The sequence below is a fragment of the Salvelinus fontinalis genome, chromosome 28, assembly GCF_029448725.1.
Source record: "Salvelinus fontinalis isolate EN_2023a chromosome 28, ASM2944872v1, whole genome shotgun sequence".
Lineage (NCBI taxonomy): Eukaryota > Metazoa > Chordata > Actinopteri > Salmoniformes > Salmonidae > Salvelinus > Salvelinus fontinalis.
Genome location: NC_074692.1, coordinates 12,094,815 through 12,112,323, shown reverse-complemented (window position 1 = coordinate 12,112,323; position 17,509 = coordinate 12,094,815). Strand labels below are relative to the sequence as shown.

At 44.3% G+C, this 17,509-nt stretch overlaps 1 protein-coding gene across 8 annotated transcripts in view; it reads right to left on the bottom strand.

Annotated features, from left to right (window-relative positions):
* Window positions 1-17,509, bottom strand: part of LOC129826176 (homeobox protein cut-like 2) — a 128,593-nt gene that overhangs the window by 51,999 nt on the left and 59,085 nt on the right. For 7 of the 8 annotated variants that reach the window (XM_055886580.1, XM_055886581.1, XM_055886582.1 and 4 more), the window contains 2 exons: window positions 15,517-15,627; window positions 14,618-14,665 (listed from right to left, as the gene is read on the bottom strand). In XM_055886580.1, coding sequence (XP_055742555.1) covers window positions 14,618-14,665; window positions 15,517-15,627 — 159 coding nt within the window. Of the gene's footprint in view, window positions 1-14,617; window positions 14,666-15,516; window positions 15,628-15,796; window positions 15,939-17,509 lie in introns of those variants that run through there. The other variant, XM_055886587.1, reaches the window with a different exon arrangement.

The following is a 17,509-nucleotide window of genomic DNA, read 5'->3' as shown; positions in this document are numbered from 1 at the left end:
CAGTGCAATATACCTGCTGGAGCGCGTGCTATGGGTGGGTGTTGCTATGGTGACCAGTGAGCTGAGATAAGGCGGGGCTTTACCTAGCAAAGACTTATAGATGACCTGGAGCCAGTGGGTTTGGCGATGGATATGCAGTAAGGGCCAGCCAATGAGAGCATACAGGTTGCAGTTGTGGGTAGTATATGGGGCTTTGGTGACAAAACTATTGGCACTGTGATAGACTATGTCCAGTTTGCTGAGTAGAGTGTTGGGGGCTATTTTGTAAATGACATCGCCGAAGTAAAGGATCAGTAGGATAGTCACTTTTACGAGGGTATGTTTGGCTGCATGAGTGAAGGAGGCTTTGTTGCGAAATAGAAAACCGATTCTAGATTTAATTCTGGATTGGAGATGCTTAACGTGAGTCTGGAAGGAGAGTTGACAGTCTAATCAGACACCTAGGTATTTGTAGTTGTCCACATATTCTAGGTCAGAACCGTCCAGAGTAGTGATGCTACTCGGGCGGGAAGGTGCGGGCAGCAATCGGTTGAAGAGCATTCACTTAGTTTTACTAGCATTTAAAAGCAGTTGGAGGCCATGGAAGGAGTGTTGTATGGCGTTGAAGCTCTTTTCGAGGTTTGTTATCACAGTTAGCACAAAAATGTGCTTTTCTTTCAAAAACAAGGACATTTCTAAGTGACCCCAAACTTTTTAACGGTAGTGTATATACACTGCTCAAAAAAATAAAGGGAACACTTAAACAACACAATGTAACTCCAAGTCAATCACACTTCTGTGAAATCAAACTGTCCACTTAGGAAGCAACACTGATTGACAATAAATGTCACATGCTGTTGTGCAAATGGAATAGACAAAAGGTGGAAATTATAGGCAATTAGCAAGACACCCCCCAAAACAGGAGTGATTCTGCAGGTGGTGACCACAGACCACTTCTCAGTTCCTATGCTTCCTGGCTGATGTTTTGGTCACTTTTGAATGCTGGCGGTGCTCTCACTCTAGTGGTAGCATGAGACGGAATCTACAACCCACACAAGTGGCTCAGGTAGTGCAGTTCATCCAGGATGGCACATCAATGCGAACTGTGGCAAAAAGGTTTCCTGTGTCTGTCAGCGTAATGTCCAGAGCATGCAGGCGCTACCAGGAGACAGGCTAGTACATCAGGAGACGTGGAGGAGGCCGTAGGAGGGCAACAACCCAGCAGCAGGACCGCTACCTCCGCCTTTGTGCAAGGAGGTGCACTGCCAGAGCCCTGCCAAGGCGGAGGTAGCGGTCCTGCTGCTGGGTTGTTGCCCTCCTACGGCCTCCTCCACGTCTCCTGATGTACTGGCCTGTCTCCTGGTAGCGCCTGCATGCTCTGGACATTACGCTGACAGACACAGGAAACCTTTTTGCCACAGTTCGCATTGATGTGCCATCCTGGATGAACTGCACTACCTGAGCCACTTGTGTGGGTTGTAGACTCCGTCTCATGCTACCACTAGAGTGAGAGCACCGCCAGCATTCAAAAGTGACCAAAACATCAGCCAGGAAGCATAGGAACTGAGAAGTGGTCTGTGGTCACCACCTGCAGAATCACTCCTGTTTTGGGGGGTGTCTTGCTAATTGCCTATAATTTCCACCTTTTGTCTATTCCATTTGCACAACAGCATGTGACATTTATTGTCAATCAGTGTTGCTTCCTAAGTGGACAGTTTGATTTCACAGAAGTGTGATTGACTTGGAGTTACATTGTGTTGTTTAAGTGTTCCCTTTATTTTTTTGAGCAGTGTATATATATATATATATATATATATATATATATATATATATATATATGTCACGGCCGTCAAAAGAAGTGGACCAAAGTGCAGCGTGGTAAGCGTACATTTTCCTTTTATTTAGTAAATGTCGCCAACAAAACAACAAACGGAAAAACAACCGTGAAGCTTACAGGGCTATAGTGCCACTAACAAAGATAACTACCCACATAGAAACACCAAATCATAGAAATAAAGAACATAGAATGCCCACCCAAATCACACCCTGACCAAACCAAAAAGAGACATAAAAAGGCTCTCTACGGTCAGGGCGTGACAATTTATATATACATACATATACATATACATATACAGTTGAAGTCGGAAGTTTGCAAACTCCCTGTCTTAGGTCAGTTAGGATCACCACTATATTTTAAGAATGTGAAATGTCAGAATAATAGTAGAGAGAATGATTTATATCTGCTTGTACTTCTTTCACATTCCCAGTGGGTCAGAAGTTTACATACACTCAATTAGTATTTGGTAGCAATTTGGTTTAAATTGTTTAACTTGGGTCAAATGTTTCGGGTAGACTTCCACAAGCTTCCCACAATAAGTTGGGTAAATTTTGGCCCATTCCTCCTGACAGAGCTGGTGTAACTGAGTCAGGTTTGTAGGCCTCCTTGCTCGCACACGCTTTTTCAGTTCTGCCCACACATTTTCTATAGGATTGAGGTCAGGGCTTTGCGATGGCCACTCCAATACCTTGACTTTGTTGTCCTTAAGCCATTTTGCCACAACTTTGGAAGTATGCTTGGGGTCATTGTCCATTTGGAAGACCCATTTGCGACCAAGCTCTAACTTCCTGACTGATGTCTTGAGATGTTGCTTCAATATATTCACATAATTTTCCTTCCTCATAATGCCATATTTTTTTGTGAAGTGCACCAGTCCCTCCTGCACCCCCACAACATGATGCTGCCACCCCCGTGCTTCATGGTTGGGATGGTGTTCTTCATCTTGCAAGCATCCCCCTATTTCCTCCAAACATAACGACGGTCCCTATGGCCAAATTGTTATATTTTTGTTTCATCAGACCATAGGACATTTCTCCAAAAAGTACCATCTTTGTCCCCATGTGCAGTTGCAAACAGTAGTCTGATTTGTTTGGGCGGTTTTGGAGCAGTGGCTTCTTCCTTGCTGAGTGGCCTCTCAGGTTATGTCAATATAGGACTTGTTTTACTGTGGATATAGATACTTTTGTACCTGTTTCCTCCAGCATCTTCACAAGGTCCTTTGCTGTTGTTCTGGGATTGATTTGCACTTTTCGCACCAAAGTACGTTCATCTCTAGGAGACAGAACGCATCTCGTTCCTGAGCGGTATGATGGCTGCGTGGTCCCATGGTGTTTATACTTACGTACTATTGTTTGTACAGATGAACGTGGTACCTTCAGGCATTTTGGAAATTGCTCCCAAGGATGAACCAGACTTGTAGAGGCCTACAATTTATTTTCTGAGGTCTTGGCTGATTTCTTTAGTTTTCCCATGATGTCAAGCAAAGAGGCACTGAGTTTGAAGGTAGGCCTTTAAATACATCCACAGGTACACCTCCAATTGACTCAAATTATTTTTAATTAGCCTATCAGAAGCTTCTAAAGCCATGACATAATTTTATGGATTTTTCCAAGCTGTTTAATGGCACAGTAAACTTCTGACCCATCTTTTGAGATCTCTTTTTTTCTGAGGCATGGTTCACATCAGGCAATGCTTCTTGTGAATAGCAAACTCAAATTTTGTGAGTGTTTTTTATAGGGCAAGGCAGCTCTAACCAACATCTCCAATCTCGTCTCATTGATTGGACTCCAGGTTAACTGATTCCTGACTCCAATTAGCTTTTGGAGAAGTCATTAGCCTAGGGGTTCACATACTTTTTCCAACCTACACTGTGAATGTTTAAATTATGTATTCAATATAGACAATAAAAAAATACAATAATCTGTGTGTTATTAGTTTAAGCACACTATGTCTGTCTATTGTTGTGATTTAGATGAAGATCAGATCAAATTTGATGATCAGTTTATGCAGAAATCCAGGTAATTCCAAAGGGTTCACATACTTTTTCTTGCCACTGTATATATACTGTAAATCATTGGTTGGAGCTCATAACAAGGCATGTTCCATGTTGCAGGCAAACAGACAGACAGTGTGGGCAAGCCAGGTCAACAGGCACGACCCCACTGCTGGGAGCCAGTCCAGCTCTATATTGGAGCATGTTAAATTACACATTTAAACACGACACCCTGGGAGGGCAATTTTTTTACTGCTCTCACCCCATTACTCATTATTCATTTGTAATAACCTTTAAGGCTTTTTGATGTCATACATATTTTACAGAGAGACATCACTCATTTTCACAGTGAGCATGGAGCTCTGTGGGCCTGTCAATGACAGATCACTGTTAGATCTGTGAAGGTGTGCCGTCATACACTATAATTAGAACGAGGTAAGGACAAAGAGTAATATTCACAAGGTGCGTGTGTGTGCACGTGTGTATGCGTTTGCGTGTGTGTGAGTGTGTGTACGTGCACCCTTGGAGTGTTTATCAATACTATATACTGAAGAAAATTGGATGACACTTTAATAGAAAACAATTATATAGTGCAGTGCTTTCAGAGGTGAGCCAACATTCTCCCAAAAACCAGCTTGCAGAAAAAAGTGTAGTAACTGTCATATCAGTACATAAAGCCTTTTAGGAGGTGACCTGATGACCATTTAGAGACTCGGGAGTCCAGTTTGTGGCAGTGTAAATCAGCAACCCGGTGAGCAAGTTCTCTCTTTCTCCTCCTCCTCCTCCCCATGTCTCTGTGAGAGAGCTGGCCCGGACCCGCACTGCACTCCCTCCTGATTGGGACTTCCTCCATGACCGCTGGAAGCCAGCCTAAAGCCCATGCACCCCGATGCCAAGGCTGTTCTAAAAGCTGTAAAACAAATGGGCTGTTTGGTTAATGTACACTCGTTGACCTCCCCTGCCAGGAGTTTGATTTCCTCATGATTGTAATGAGCATCTATCCTGTCTGATCCCTCATGTTACAGGTCCAGGTTGGTTTAGATTTGGGGTTAATGTTGGGGTTCTAGTTGAACACACATGATGGGATGAGTGTTACACTGAAAATAAGGAGAGATCAAGTCTCACTGAGAAAATACCAAGCTACAGAAGCTAGAAGTTTTATCATATTGTTCCAAATGAGTTTCAAATATGAGCGTAATTAAGCAATAAGGCACAAGGAGGTGTGGTATATGGCCAATATACCACGGCTAAGGGCTGTTCTTAATAAGCACAAAGCAACACGGAGTGTTGGTCATATACCACAAACCTCCGAGGTGCCTTATTGCTATTATAAACTGGTTACCAACGTAATTAGAGCAGTAAAAATAAATGTTTTGTCATACCCGTGGTATATTCCACAGCTGTCAGCCAATCAGCATTCAGCGCTCGAACCACACAGTTTATAATGAAAAATATACACGGTTTAGCCTACAGGAGATCCATTTTGAATCAAATCTCATAAAGCAACCTTTCAGAATGCTTTAGATCAGAGTTTCATGACTGAGCTCCTACTGTTACGTAAGCCTCTATACGCTCAGAGTGTAGGACAACTCCACCCGGGGAATAAATAAAGCAACCTGGCTGCAGACACTGTGATTTGGGCAGTTTTTCACACAGGATATCATAGCTCTGCAACGCTAGCTAGACCCACTGCCATGTCAGGCTCTGCCTCATCAGAGAGAGAGGAAGCATCTTCTATGAGTGACAAAACAGACTTTACAAAATACTTTATAAGGGAAGACTGGAAGAATAGAAGAGCACATTTGCCCAATGCCCACAGGCACATTGCTGTAACAGTACTAGCGGCACTGCTAGAGATGGCTTCAGGATACAAACACTACACACACACAGACACAGGCACACACACATGCACACACACATGCATAGACATAAGTATGGTATCCAAGGCCAGGCGTGCCAGGAAGTGTCTGTGGAGATGAGTGTCACCATACATCCCCCAGGCTGGGGTCTACCAGCCCCGTCCAACAGGGGCACCAGCAGATGACCTGCTCACAATGCCTGCAATTACCCCCAACCCTCCCTCCCTATACTTCACAACAGACAACAAGGACAATAATGAAAAAGAAAAGAGAGAGGGCAGATTGAGAATGTGTATGCGCTCATGAGCGTAGGTGTTGGCGAGTGGGTGTGCATGCGTGTGTGTCTGAGCATGTGATAAAGGGAGTCTGTAGAAGCCTGTTCATGGACACTGGTTAAACTGAGTTAATTTATTAATGATAAACAATGAATAAAACAGATACATCACATAATCCTCCAGCACCAACATCTGTCCTTCATGTGTCTCGCTAGACAACACGCAGGCACACACAACCACAGGCAAGCAAGCACGCAATCACATACTCATGCATGCACCCACGCAAATGACACAACCACGTATTCAACACATCATTCCAGTTAAACAGACTGAGTGGTACACATACACCACACCAGATCAAGCCGCACACTGAATCAGTTAAAAAACAGAGAGATTTGTTCTAAAGCAACTCTGTGTCCCGAGTGAATAACCTGGTCCATCTGTAAAGAGTGACACACGGCCAAGCCCCCTGTTCATACCAGTGTGTCCCTCTCCATTCAGATCCAGCTGACGCCTCTAGTCCTCCATCTCTCTCCCTGTGTCAGTGGGCAAGGCCCCAACATCAGCAGCTGTTCCCCTTGGCTGTCCCAGCAGCCCCTCTCCAGGCTGGGCCCATCAGGCTGAAGGAATGGGAACTCTCACACTACTCCACGGAGACCCAATTAAAAGGGACGGAACTCGGAATCACAGGGACGGAACTCGGACGGAATCATAGGGAGATGCAGAGTTGCTACTTTAATTGAAGGTCTCTCTCTCTCTCAGGCCACCATCGCCACTTTACTCCTCTCTGATGAGAGGAAAGAAGGGAAGAGACACACAGGCGAGAGCTGTTTGTGGGAAAGGCACATAGCTCTGTGGTGCCCGGGTTTTGGCTGCACAAGGGGAGATAGAATTTAGGACAATGTATTTTATTGAAGAAAGTAACTAGAAATAATGAATTTAGACTGTACTGTATGTAGAGGGAAAAACCTTTCCACTTAAACTATACATGAGCTAAAACTATGGGTTGCGTCTCTTTCCTCTTTATGCACATTTCTCTTCCTCTGCAGGAGAGTTCCTTGCTTTACTATAACCACATGTTAATTAGTATTGTAGTTAATCCGATATTGAAGAGACCCAAACTGTCAGGTCACATTATAAACAATCGGTCCAATGGTAGTGCGTGTGACATTTTGAGCTGCTATCTCTCCTAGCTAAATGTTCCCTAGGTACTAATTGGCCTACTTTACGCTGTCTTTCTTTGAATTGCTAGTTTTTTATAGTTTGGGATATTGGCCCTGACAAGCGTCATCCTACACTGTATGTGCAAAACTCCACATTTTCTGTACAGGGACAGCAAAAATTTAAATAAATGATTTAACCCTTTGAATTATATCAGTTAATTAAAGACTGTAGCATTGAGGTCTACAGTACCTTCATGGGATATTAAACATCATTTGAAAGGAGAATAAAAGTTCAAACACTTAGCTAGCAGCAAAGTGAGCGTAACTTTTCTCTCCTTTGCATTATTTAAGATGGGCTCCATCATTTTATCAATCTATCGATCTCCCACCAGAAAGATGAAAATTGAAAAATAATGAGGTCGATGAATGCTGTGTAAAGAACATCAATGTATGAAATTTAATTATCTGTGCTGGAAAGAGAAAAAAAAAGGGGCTGCTGTTTTCTAAAACAAAAAGAGAGCGAAAAAAGAAGCAGTTAATATTTTTCCCTCTCTGCATATTTTAATTACCAGATCAATCATAACTACATACAGCGGTGCTTTCACAAGAGAGGAGAACATTGCAAGTCTAAATGAAAAACAATAGATTTACTTTAAAGGCTTGGCTTCTTTTGAAGTCTAAATAAAAATTGCAGGTACCTTTAGGAGAGCCTTCCTCTGAAAGTTATGATATTTAATTAGTGTGCTTAGATTCTACTGAAAATAAACTTCACAGCCCAACACAATGTGAAATGAAAACTGCAGGATCCAGACAGAGGGAATTAAAATCTCACCACACAGGAGGACTCTGTCTACTGACAGGAGCCCATGTTCCAAATGTGACTGCACTGCAACTGGTTTGATCTCCAGCTGTGTCTCTGTGGTGGACGTAAGAAGACTTTCTCTCCGTCTCTAACTGGTTCTGGTTCTGTGACTGACTGGGTCTGTGACTGACTGGTTCTGTGGCTGACTGGTTCTGTGGCTGACTGGTTCTGTGGCTCAGTGGTTGTTTGGCGAAAATCACAGCATCACAATGTGGAATTGGTGGAGTAGCTCCCCCGTTCCGCCTTTTCCTCCTCACATGGGTTTTTCCTGGTTGTACGAGCGCTGATGTTTATTTCTCCTGGCATGTCCTCGCCGGCGCAGAGCCACCGATTTCACACATTTTTATTGGCTAATTTGACTGTGCTCTTGCCAGGAGCTGAGAGGGTGCCAGCCAGGAGTCAGAGCCTCCCAAGAACACGGCTCCTTTACTCTGCTCTGATCTCAGACTGGGGTGCTTGGGGGAGCCTAACGCCTGTCTCATAACAAGTCAGTTGACTTCGAATATGTCGAGATTTTGGCAATTATCTACTTCCCCAGAACTCTGTATAGCATTTTTATGTCTCTGTGTCCAGTATGAAGGAAGTATGAGGTAATTTCGCGAGCCAACGCTAACTTGCGTTAGCGCAATGACTGGAAGTCTATGGGTATCTGCTACAGTAGCATGCTAGTTAGGAGTTGAGAGGAGTGAATTCCTGTGAGTGTTTCAGAGATCACCTGTTTGTCAAGGGGTGAGTAAGGGAGTGTGAGGGAATGTGAGTGGCTGTCTGTTATGGTGGTAGGAGATTTACAGGGAGAGGATGTACGGGCAGTCTGAGGCCCTGTAAGAGCAGCACAGCACAGACACCTCTGTGTGCGTCCATCCTCAAACATGGCTAACATTTGCACAGTATAGTTACTCAGGCGTGGCGTCTCCGGGGTCAGAGGTTTGTGCTGTCAGGACTATAGAAATTAAACCCAGCACTGCAGAGCAGAATGTGCTGAAACTCATCAATTCCACATGGCTAGAGAGGCAAGTGGCTATTTATAACATCAGTCCCTTCTCTCTCTATACCTGGTGTGAATTCTTATATCTAAACACGCTGCCATAATGATGAATATCTCCAACTGGGATGTGCAGACACGGCATCAGTCAGTATAGGAAAACAAACACGCCATCATATCACAACCACATCCTCAAGCACAACCCTGAGAGGTGTAATGAGACTAACACTGGGAGGCTGATGGAGGAGGAGGGATTCAAACACAACGGAATCAGATCAGCAGTCAAGAAAGAAGAAGATAAGTCAGAGAGAGAGTCATATCTAAAACTCTGTGTATCCGCTTTGGGTCTTCTTCTGTGGCATGTCCCACACGACTCCCTAGGTCTCTGTGTATGGACTTTTGAATTAGCAGAGCTGCAGCACTAATTATTACCAGTGTCAAAGGAAGCAGAAGAAAGAGATGACTGCTTCCACAGGACAGACTGCATGGGCCGAGGGACATTATATTCTAACCCAATAATTCATGCTTGGAAAAATAAATGAGATTCGACTGAACCTCTTAAACAATACGTGTTTTCTTACTCTACTGGCTACTGTAACTATACTAATGACAGTAATAGAAATGCAGAGAAAATAACTCCACAACAAGGCAGAAGCATGACAAGTACAGTACAGTATGTTCTTAATGGGAGCACTACTGCTGCATCAGGAGGGCTGTGTGTGGAGCGCCACTGGAGATGAGAGGTGGGAGGTCATGTTAAATATGAGCTCCTATTGGTGCTTCGAGCCACACCCTCTCTCCACTAGAGAGGGTGGGCGGAGGGTGTCTCTGGTTTACATGGCTCCTGCAGCCCATTATATTCCCAACAATCGGCCGGAGGTGCGATGTGTGCTGTTCATACCTAATGGCCTGGAGTTCCTGTATGGACCTAGGCTGGCTGGCTGGCTGCTCAATGAGCCTGAGACAGACAGACAATAGAGGTAGGTGGAGACAGCATTAGAACTGCCTCAGGAACCTGGTACGAGCTGTTGGTGAAAATGGACATGGTAGGGTGTGACAGATCCAGCCAGACAGGGGAGTTGGAATGGGTCACATCCAGAGATATCTCAGCTACCGTACCTCATTGCATTGTTCTGGAGATAAAATCGTGTTGTTGAATTTTGTGAAGGGGGGGTTATCGCTACCACATTGTGTTTTACTGGACAAAGTCACACTTTCAACACCGTGCCAACCTCACCGTTACAGACACCTACCAGGAGATGAGGACTCTACTAACCAACCCAACCCCACCGACCCATGCTGCCCATCCGATCAGCCTATATGCACCTTATATCCAGCCAATTTAGTTCATGACGAAGATCAGTCTTCATTGAGCTGTTAAAGCGGGAGCATCGCTGCTGCATTTCACAAACGGCGCAGTCCCTCATCTATGAAAGTGCCATAGAGCCCCTCAGACAATTAGGCAGGGAAAAGCTTTACGACCGTTAGCCGCACCGCCGCGGCGCTCTCGCCACCGGCAGCACAGCCAGGAGCGCTGGCTCGGGCAGAAAGGTAATTATAGAACCTCTCGTAATGACATGGAGGAAGCTTGCGTCATAACACGCACAGATTTTTTTTATCACAGCGCCATAATTAATTATCATCCTTTACTCTTTGATTCATTCCACTATTCATAACATATTTATACATTCAAGACGAATGATCATTTCCTTCAGGAATTAATCAGAAAGAGGAAGGACTGGTCTCCTCTCGATGGATGATCAAAGACTGTGTGTCTGAGTCTACCTGGCTAGCGACAGTGCAGCCCACTCTGCTCTGTATGGGTTCAGGTTCTGGGTTCAGGCTCTGGGTTCAGGCTCTGGGTTCAGGCTCTGGGTTCAGGCTCTGGGTTCAGGCTCTGGGTTCAGGCTCTGGGTTCAGGCTCTGGGTTCAGGCTCTGGGCTCAGGGTTTATGTGCAGGTCTGCAACAGGAGGCTGATAGACCGGTGTCTCTGCAGGACATCGCTCTCATATCACCTGATAGACTGGTGTCTCTGCAGACGTCTGAAGTACCTAATATGCCTTGATTGGAAAGGTATTGAAATTCACATTCGTAACATGCTCATTAATGGAGCTTGGATGAAAACACATGTGTAACATGATAAGCAGATATGAATTCCTAGATTCCTAATAGAGATGGCTTTATGAACAGCTGTCATTTCTTCACCTCTTACCAGTAAAACCCTTGATGTTGGTGTAGCACCTACCCGGGTGATCAAGTTGCCAATATACACCTGTACAGAATTCTACCAATATATCTGCTATTGACTTGAAGAGATTCAGGATTATCTCCTCTCTGTAAGAGCACTACATTGCATAGCCTACTCCTTACTCCTAGAGAATGAGCGACATTTACTCCACATATCATCACCACAACCTCAGGGTAAGAGATGGCACAGTTTGAAAACAGGTGTCCACCATCCAACCCTCAGTCGGCATTGCATTAATAGCTGTTTGATGTTTTGACGTCTAGTCAGCTCGATTGTACCTTTCTGGCTGATAATGAGGACCAATAATGATTCCTGAGCTCGAGGGGTTAATGGTATGTAACCGGCAGAGAAGCTAATTACACGTTACAAACTATTTATCAGATTCTCCATCTGCGCAACGCAAGCACCACAACTCTCATTGTGCACGCTAAATTACTCCTCGGATTATTGTAAAGAAAGTTTCCTTAATTAGGAGCCTGGGCTGCTGTTTTCTTACTCTGAGTAGGTTACCAAACGACATCAAGAGAAGAGGGGAAACATTTGATGACTGGATAATTTGGGCCTGACATCCCCAACAATTCAAAGCCAGTATCTACAGTATCTAGCTGTATGAAGAAGAACCTCACAGGAATCCACAGGCAACAGATTCCAGAATTCCATCACAGTTCTTTGTTGAGAAGGTGAGTCTTATGGGGGATTTACACTCTAAAATGAGAGAGAGGTGTAAATTGCATCTTGGATCCCATGTAGGCTTGGTGGAGACTGCAATACCGTATAGTCAGATGGCAAGGGAATGTTGTGTGAAAGTTGTGTGAACGGCACATGGAGCTAAATGAGGCTCAGGCCCAGTCCAACAGGCCTCTCTCTCCTGCGATCGGTTATTTGAGAAATAACTCATATCCCCCAGCCCCAAAGGTGTGCCGGAGACCATGGAGACACCTATCATCTCATCTGTCTCTGCAGTAAATTTTATTAAAATTACCTTCATTATAAGACAGTGTTCATTATAAAAACCAAAAACGCTGGTCTCCCAGGGCCCAGTGGATTAATAAGGACAGCGGTGTATTTTAAGCCGTAAACTCAGCTCCTCACTGTCCTTAATCTCCTTCCCACTTCACAAGGCCAAATTAACACCTCTCCCAAGCTCTGACGGGACCTCATTAGCAAACTTCCAGGGAAGAAAGAAAAGAGGAACGAAGGAGAAGAAGGAGGGAAGCGACCAATGACAGCCACCAGCTCTGGGATTAACCCTTTCTGGTGTTTCAGCTCTGTGAAAACTAGGTCGCCGTCGACGTGTTTCTAATCAGTCGCCTGGTTAACGATAATTAGAAGACGAGATCGGACGAGGGATGAGAGAGAAAGTAGGAGGGGTACATTGAAATGAAACAGAAAAGAAATAGAGCCTGTCATGTCACAAACACTTCAAAGGGAGAAACTTCTCTTTTAAAAGTGCCATGATGAGGGTCCAAATACCAAAAGGGATTCCTCTGGGCCACAGCCCCGGGCGAGGAGGGGGGAGCAGATCTCTCAAATATAGACACACACACACACGCTTGTGACTCATACACCACCTGTTCGGTGCAGCTGTAGGGGAGCTTTAGTGTATCCCAAAACACACAGCCAAACAAGCTCCTGCAATTACAAGTCCTATTTACTGTGCTTCTCACATGAAGCAGCAGGTATAACTCCCACAGCTTTACTCTAAGGCCTGGCAGATTACTGGTGGGTAAAGTTCACAAGCCTCCACAAGCTGTTTGACATTAAGCAGGAAGGTCAAAGTGTATCAGAAAACACCAGGGGTTTTATTTATGATGATGCATTCTTTTTCTGGCAAAAATGTCCCTTCTGAAAATAGCTGAGAATGACTGTATATACAGTAGGTAGCTAGTACATTTTACTTTAAAATCTGCACATATTGAAGTTCGATGAGAGAGATCCAAAGTAGAAGTGCAAACCTTTCAGTGTTTCTGCATTCAAAATTAGTGCCCCCACATCATAGCATTTCTACCAAACATACTTTCAATAATCTGTCCGTGTAATTTATAAAGGTGATTTAGCTCTGTCTGAGTTCAACATTGTTCTAAAGGTTCTTTAGCCATTTGTGCCAGTGAGGCAGCCAAACCTGACCGCGCACGAAATTCAGTGCACCGTCCAAGACATTGCGCTAGTCAGAGAGGAAAATGTGCAGTTTATTAGCTAATGTCATGCTATTCTACACATTTTGGCATGAAGCTGAGAGAAAATGTTGCTGTTTTAAAGCAAATTTCCTGCTATTCTACACGTTTTGCCATGAGGCTGTGAGAACGTTTCGCATTTTTAAAGCCAACTTACTGTAAATATTTTGCATTTTGCCGTGGCTTATGACGTGTTCATATGCGCTATCTGGGGGCGAGGGAGCTTTGGGGACCCAAACCCAAAAACTGTATTATACAATGGGAAGAATGTCCTTTTAAAAAGTCACTAGAGTTGACCGTTTCATAGTCGTTCTACAAAAAAACTACCCCCCCCCCCCCCCCTGCTACAAACATTTCCAGTGGAAGCATTGATACCTTTCTTCCTTCAAAACAGAGGCCTCCTTAATTATCAGCTATCTACTTTATTTACTTCCTAAACATCTATGCTCTCAGTTGTCAAACATCAATAGTGCTCAAATGAATCCCCTAGGTTCATGTTTGCACAATAAAGATACATCAGGGCACTTTAGATACAGTATTTTGATGTCTCTGCCTTTGTCAATTGAATTACTGTGACTCCATTGGCACCAACCTCACATATCAGCAATGACTTCAGACAAAACAGACTGTCATTTTGACATAGATAATTACAAACCACTTTAAAAAACATGTAGACTATGATCACACATGAGAACCAGAAAATCCATGCAGAGTGTTATCATATTTAGTGATTCAGCTTTCAGGTTAGTTGAGGAGAGAGAGGTAGACTGGAAACCTTATTTGCGGTATCATTTCAATATGCCTCTGCTTTGTGGACCATAACATAGCTCACAAATGTGATTTATGACCTTGGTTTAATGGCTAGAGCAGAGCCTTGGTAGGTATCAGATGACTTTTTCAATATGGCCACGTCAGAGAGGGCACTGAGAATGCACAATCCAAAACAGGAAATGAGGGCTTGTCTCAGGGAAGAGAATATGAGTAGCCAGATATCTGATCATCTAATGGCAGATAGAGAGCTACTCCACTTTGACAGAAAAGATACCAGTCAATAAGGATCAGATGAAGTGTAACATGAAAACTGGGTCCTTACACATGAATTTCTATCCCGGACCCACCCTATCATCCATCCAAGGCCACAGTTTAATGTGCTGAGGTTTTCGTGTCAGGATGTAGTGGTCATGTTTCTCTAAATCACGTCAAAGCCCCACTTGCAAAACATGGGCAAGGAGAAGTAGACTCACCTGAGCTTGGAAACTCTTGAGGACAGGAGCCACCATCTCCCGGACTTCCTGAATACAGACAAACAGAACAAACGCTTACCATTTTTGAGACACTAGAAGACAATTGCCCTGGTGAGGACAGGGAAAGACTTCTACTGCACTTTGTATTGTAATTTGTCTCAATAGCATTGAATATACTTATACTTGTTATGGACAATTTTAACAAACAACTGCGAAATGTCTAATGGACAACTGTCAAATGTCAAATGCTGTTTGATTCCAGATGTATTTTTCTTTAGCACAAATTCCAGCAGAAGAAGCAACATCTCTGGTTTGGAGTGAAGTGCGAGGGAGGAAGATGAGGAAGGGGGGGGTCTTATAAATTGGGAAAAGCTGAGGAGTTTGAGTGAGAGTCTGTAAGTGGGGATTTCCAGCTTGTACTAGCTCCAGCCGCTCCCTTCCTCCTGGCTCTCAGTCAGCCCCTGGTAAGGGGATTGGGCTGCCTGTGGTGACAGCCTGATCCTGCCTTCTGCACCTGTATTATACTGACAAGATTACAGCACACTCTCACACAGGGATAGGGGCTCTGTAGTCTGACTGGGAGATCCCAGGAACCCTGACCCTAGCTATAGGCCACAGGGTTTCATTTAAACCTAAACAGACCTGGAGGAGGGGGGTGGGGTAATGACTGACTTGTCCCAAGCATTGTGCGCCAATGATATACACTAAAGCAGATTTGAAAAAAACAAAAACAAATGACAGGCACATATTGTAGGTAAGCGGGGCTCAAACACTGCCAGAGACTGAGAAAGTCAGTCTGCCTAGTGGAGCGGAGACAAGCCGAATGACACGTAGAACTCATGGCAGGGTTGGGAGAAGGCACGGGGCTGGAGGGTGAAAGGGGCAGAAGGGGCACTCACCTCCGGAACATTTCTCTTGAACTCCCGGCTCAGCTCCACCAGGTGCTTGTGGGAGTGCTCGCTCTCTTCCTGTCGCCCCGCCAGCTCAGACGCTATTGAGTTTAGCTCCCTCTATAAACACAGACAAAGAGAGAGAGTTAGAAAAAGAGATGCAGAGAGAGACAGCACTTAGAGAGGCTGCCAACAGTCATACAGTGCAGCTTAAAGTTTACATAAATAAAAATACACTGCTGAATATTAACAATGTAATCCTTCATGATCTTATAGCGGTAATACTTACTGCAAGCCCTGGCCCATAAATAATTAAGCAAAAATAAATCCAATGCCTACAGTAGCTGAAAGCCTTTTAGATAATCAGTATTTGAAATAATCAATACGCTTGCAACAACCATGGAACTCCAGTGAGAGAGAGTGGAGAGAGAGAGAGAGAGTGACGAGAGAGAGAGAGTGTGTGGAGAAAGAGAGAGGAGAGAAAAGGGAAAAACAAGGCGGAGTCACGTGGGAAGGACCCAATAACCTGACAAATACCCTTATAAACAAATACAGAGCTTCCTGGAGAAACGAGGAGCTGATTTCAAGCCCAGACAAGATTCAAACACAAAGCACTGTCCGTTCTTTCTGCCACAATAAACACAGATAACAGTGAAGCCTCTCCCTTATTCAAATCTCTCTTCCACTGCCTTCCTACATCTTTACATTGATGTCAGGTAGGGCTGGAACGGTCATGGAAGTTTAGACGATGGTTAACGCCAGCCATAATAACCATTTGAATAGCACTTTGGATTTGAAATTATAATGACTATGGAGGTTAAAGTGCAGACTGTCAGCTTAAATTTGAGGGTATTTTCATCCATATCGGGTGAACTGTTTAGAAATTACAGCACTTTTTGTACATAGTCCCCCCATTTTAGGGGACCAAAAGTATTGGGACAGATTCACTTACACTACATAAAAGTATGTGGACACCCCTTCAAATTAGTGGATTTGGCTATTTCAGCCACACCCGTTGCTGACAGGTGTATAAAATCGAGCACACCGCCATGCAATCTCCATAGACAAACATTGGCAGTAGAATGGCCCGTACTGAAGAGCTGTCATAGGATGCCACCTTTCCAACAAGTCAGTTCATCAAATTTCTGCCCTGCTAGAGTTGCCCTGTTCAACTGTAAGTGCTGGTATTGTGAAGTGGAAACATCTAGGAGCAACAATGGCTCTGCTGCAAAGTGGTAGGCCACACAAGCTCACAGAACCGCCGAGTGCTGAAACGGTTGTCCTCAACCGAGTTACAAACTGCCTCTGGAAGCAACGTCAGCACAATAAGTGTTCATCGGAGCTTCATTTAATGGGTTTCCAAGCCTATCATCACCATGCACAATGCCAAGCCTCGGCTGGAGTGGTGTAAAGTTTGTCGAAATTGGACTCGGGAGCAGTGGAAACGCATTCTCTGGAGTGATGAATCACGCTTCACCATCTGGCAGTCCGGGGGAAGTTTGGGGAAGGCCCTTTCCTGTTTCTACCATGACAATGCCCCTGTGCACAAAGCAAGGTCCATACAGAAATGGTTTGTCGAGATCGGTGTGGAAGAACTTGACTGGCCAGCACATAGCCCTGAACTCAACCCCATCGATAACCTTTAGGATATATTGTAACGCCAACATCGAGCTATGGCTAATTGCCCAACATCAGTGCCCGACCTCACTAATGCTCTTGTGTGGAAGCAAGTCCCCGCAGCAATGTTCCAACATTTAGTGGAAAGCCTTCCCAGGAAGGTGGAGGCTGTTATAGCAGCAAAGGGGGGACCAACTCCATATTAATGCCCATGGTTGTGGAATGAGATGTTCGAATTTTGGCCATGTAGTGTATACAGTATGTGTATTAAAGTAGTCAGTTTAGTATTTGGTCCCATATTCCTAGCACGGCATGATTACATCAAGTCTGTGATTCCACAAACTTGTTGGATGAATTTGCTCTTTGTTTTGGTTGTGTTCCAGAA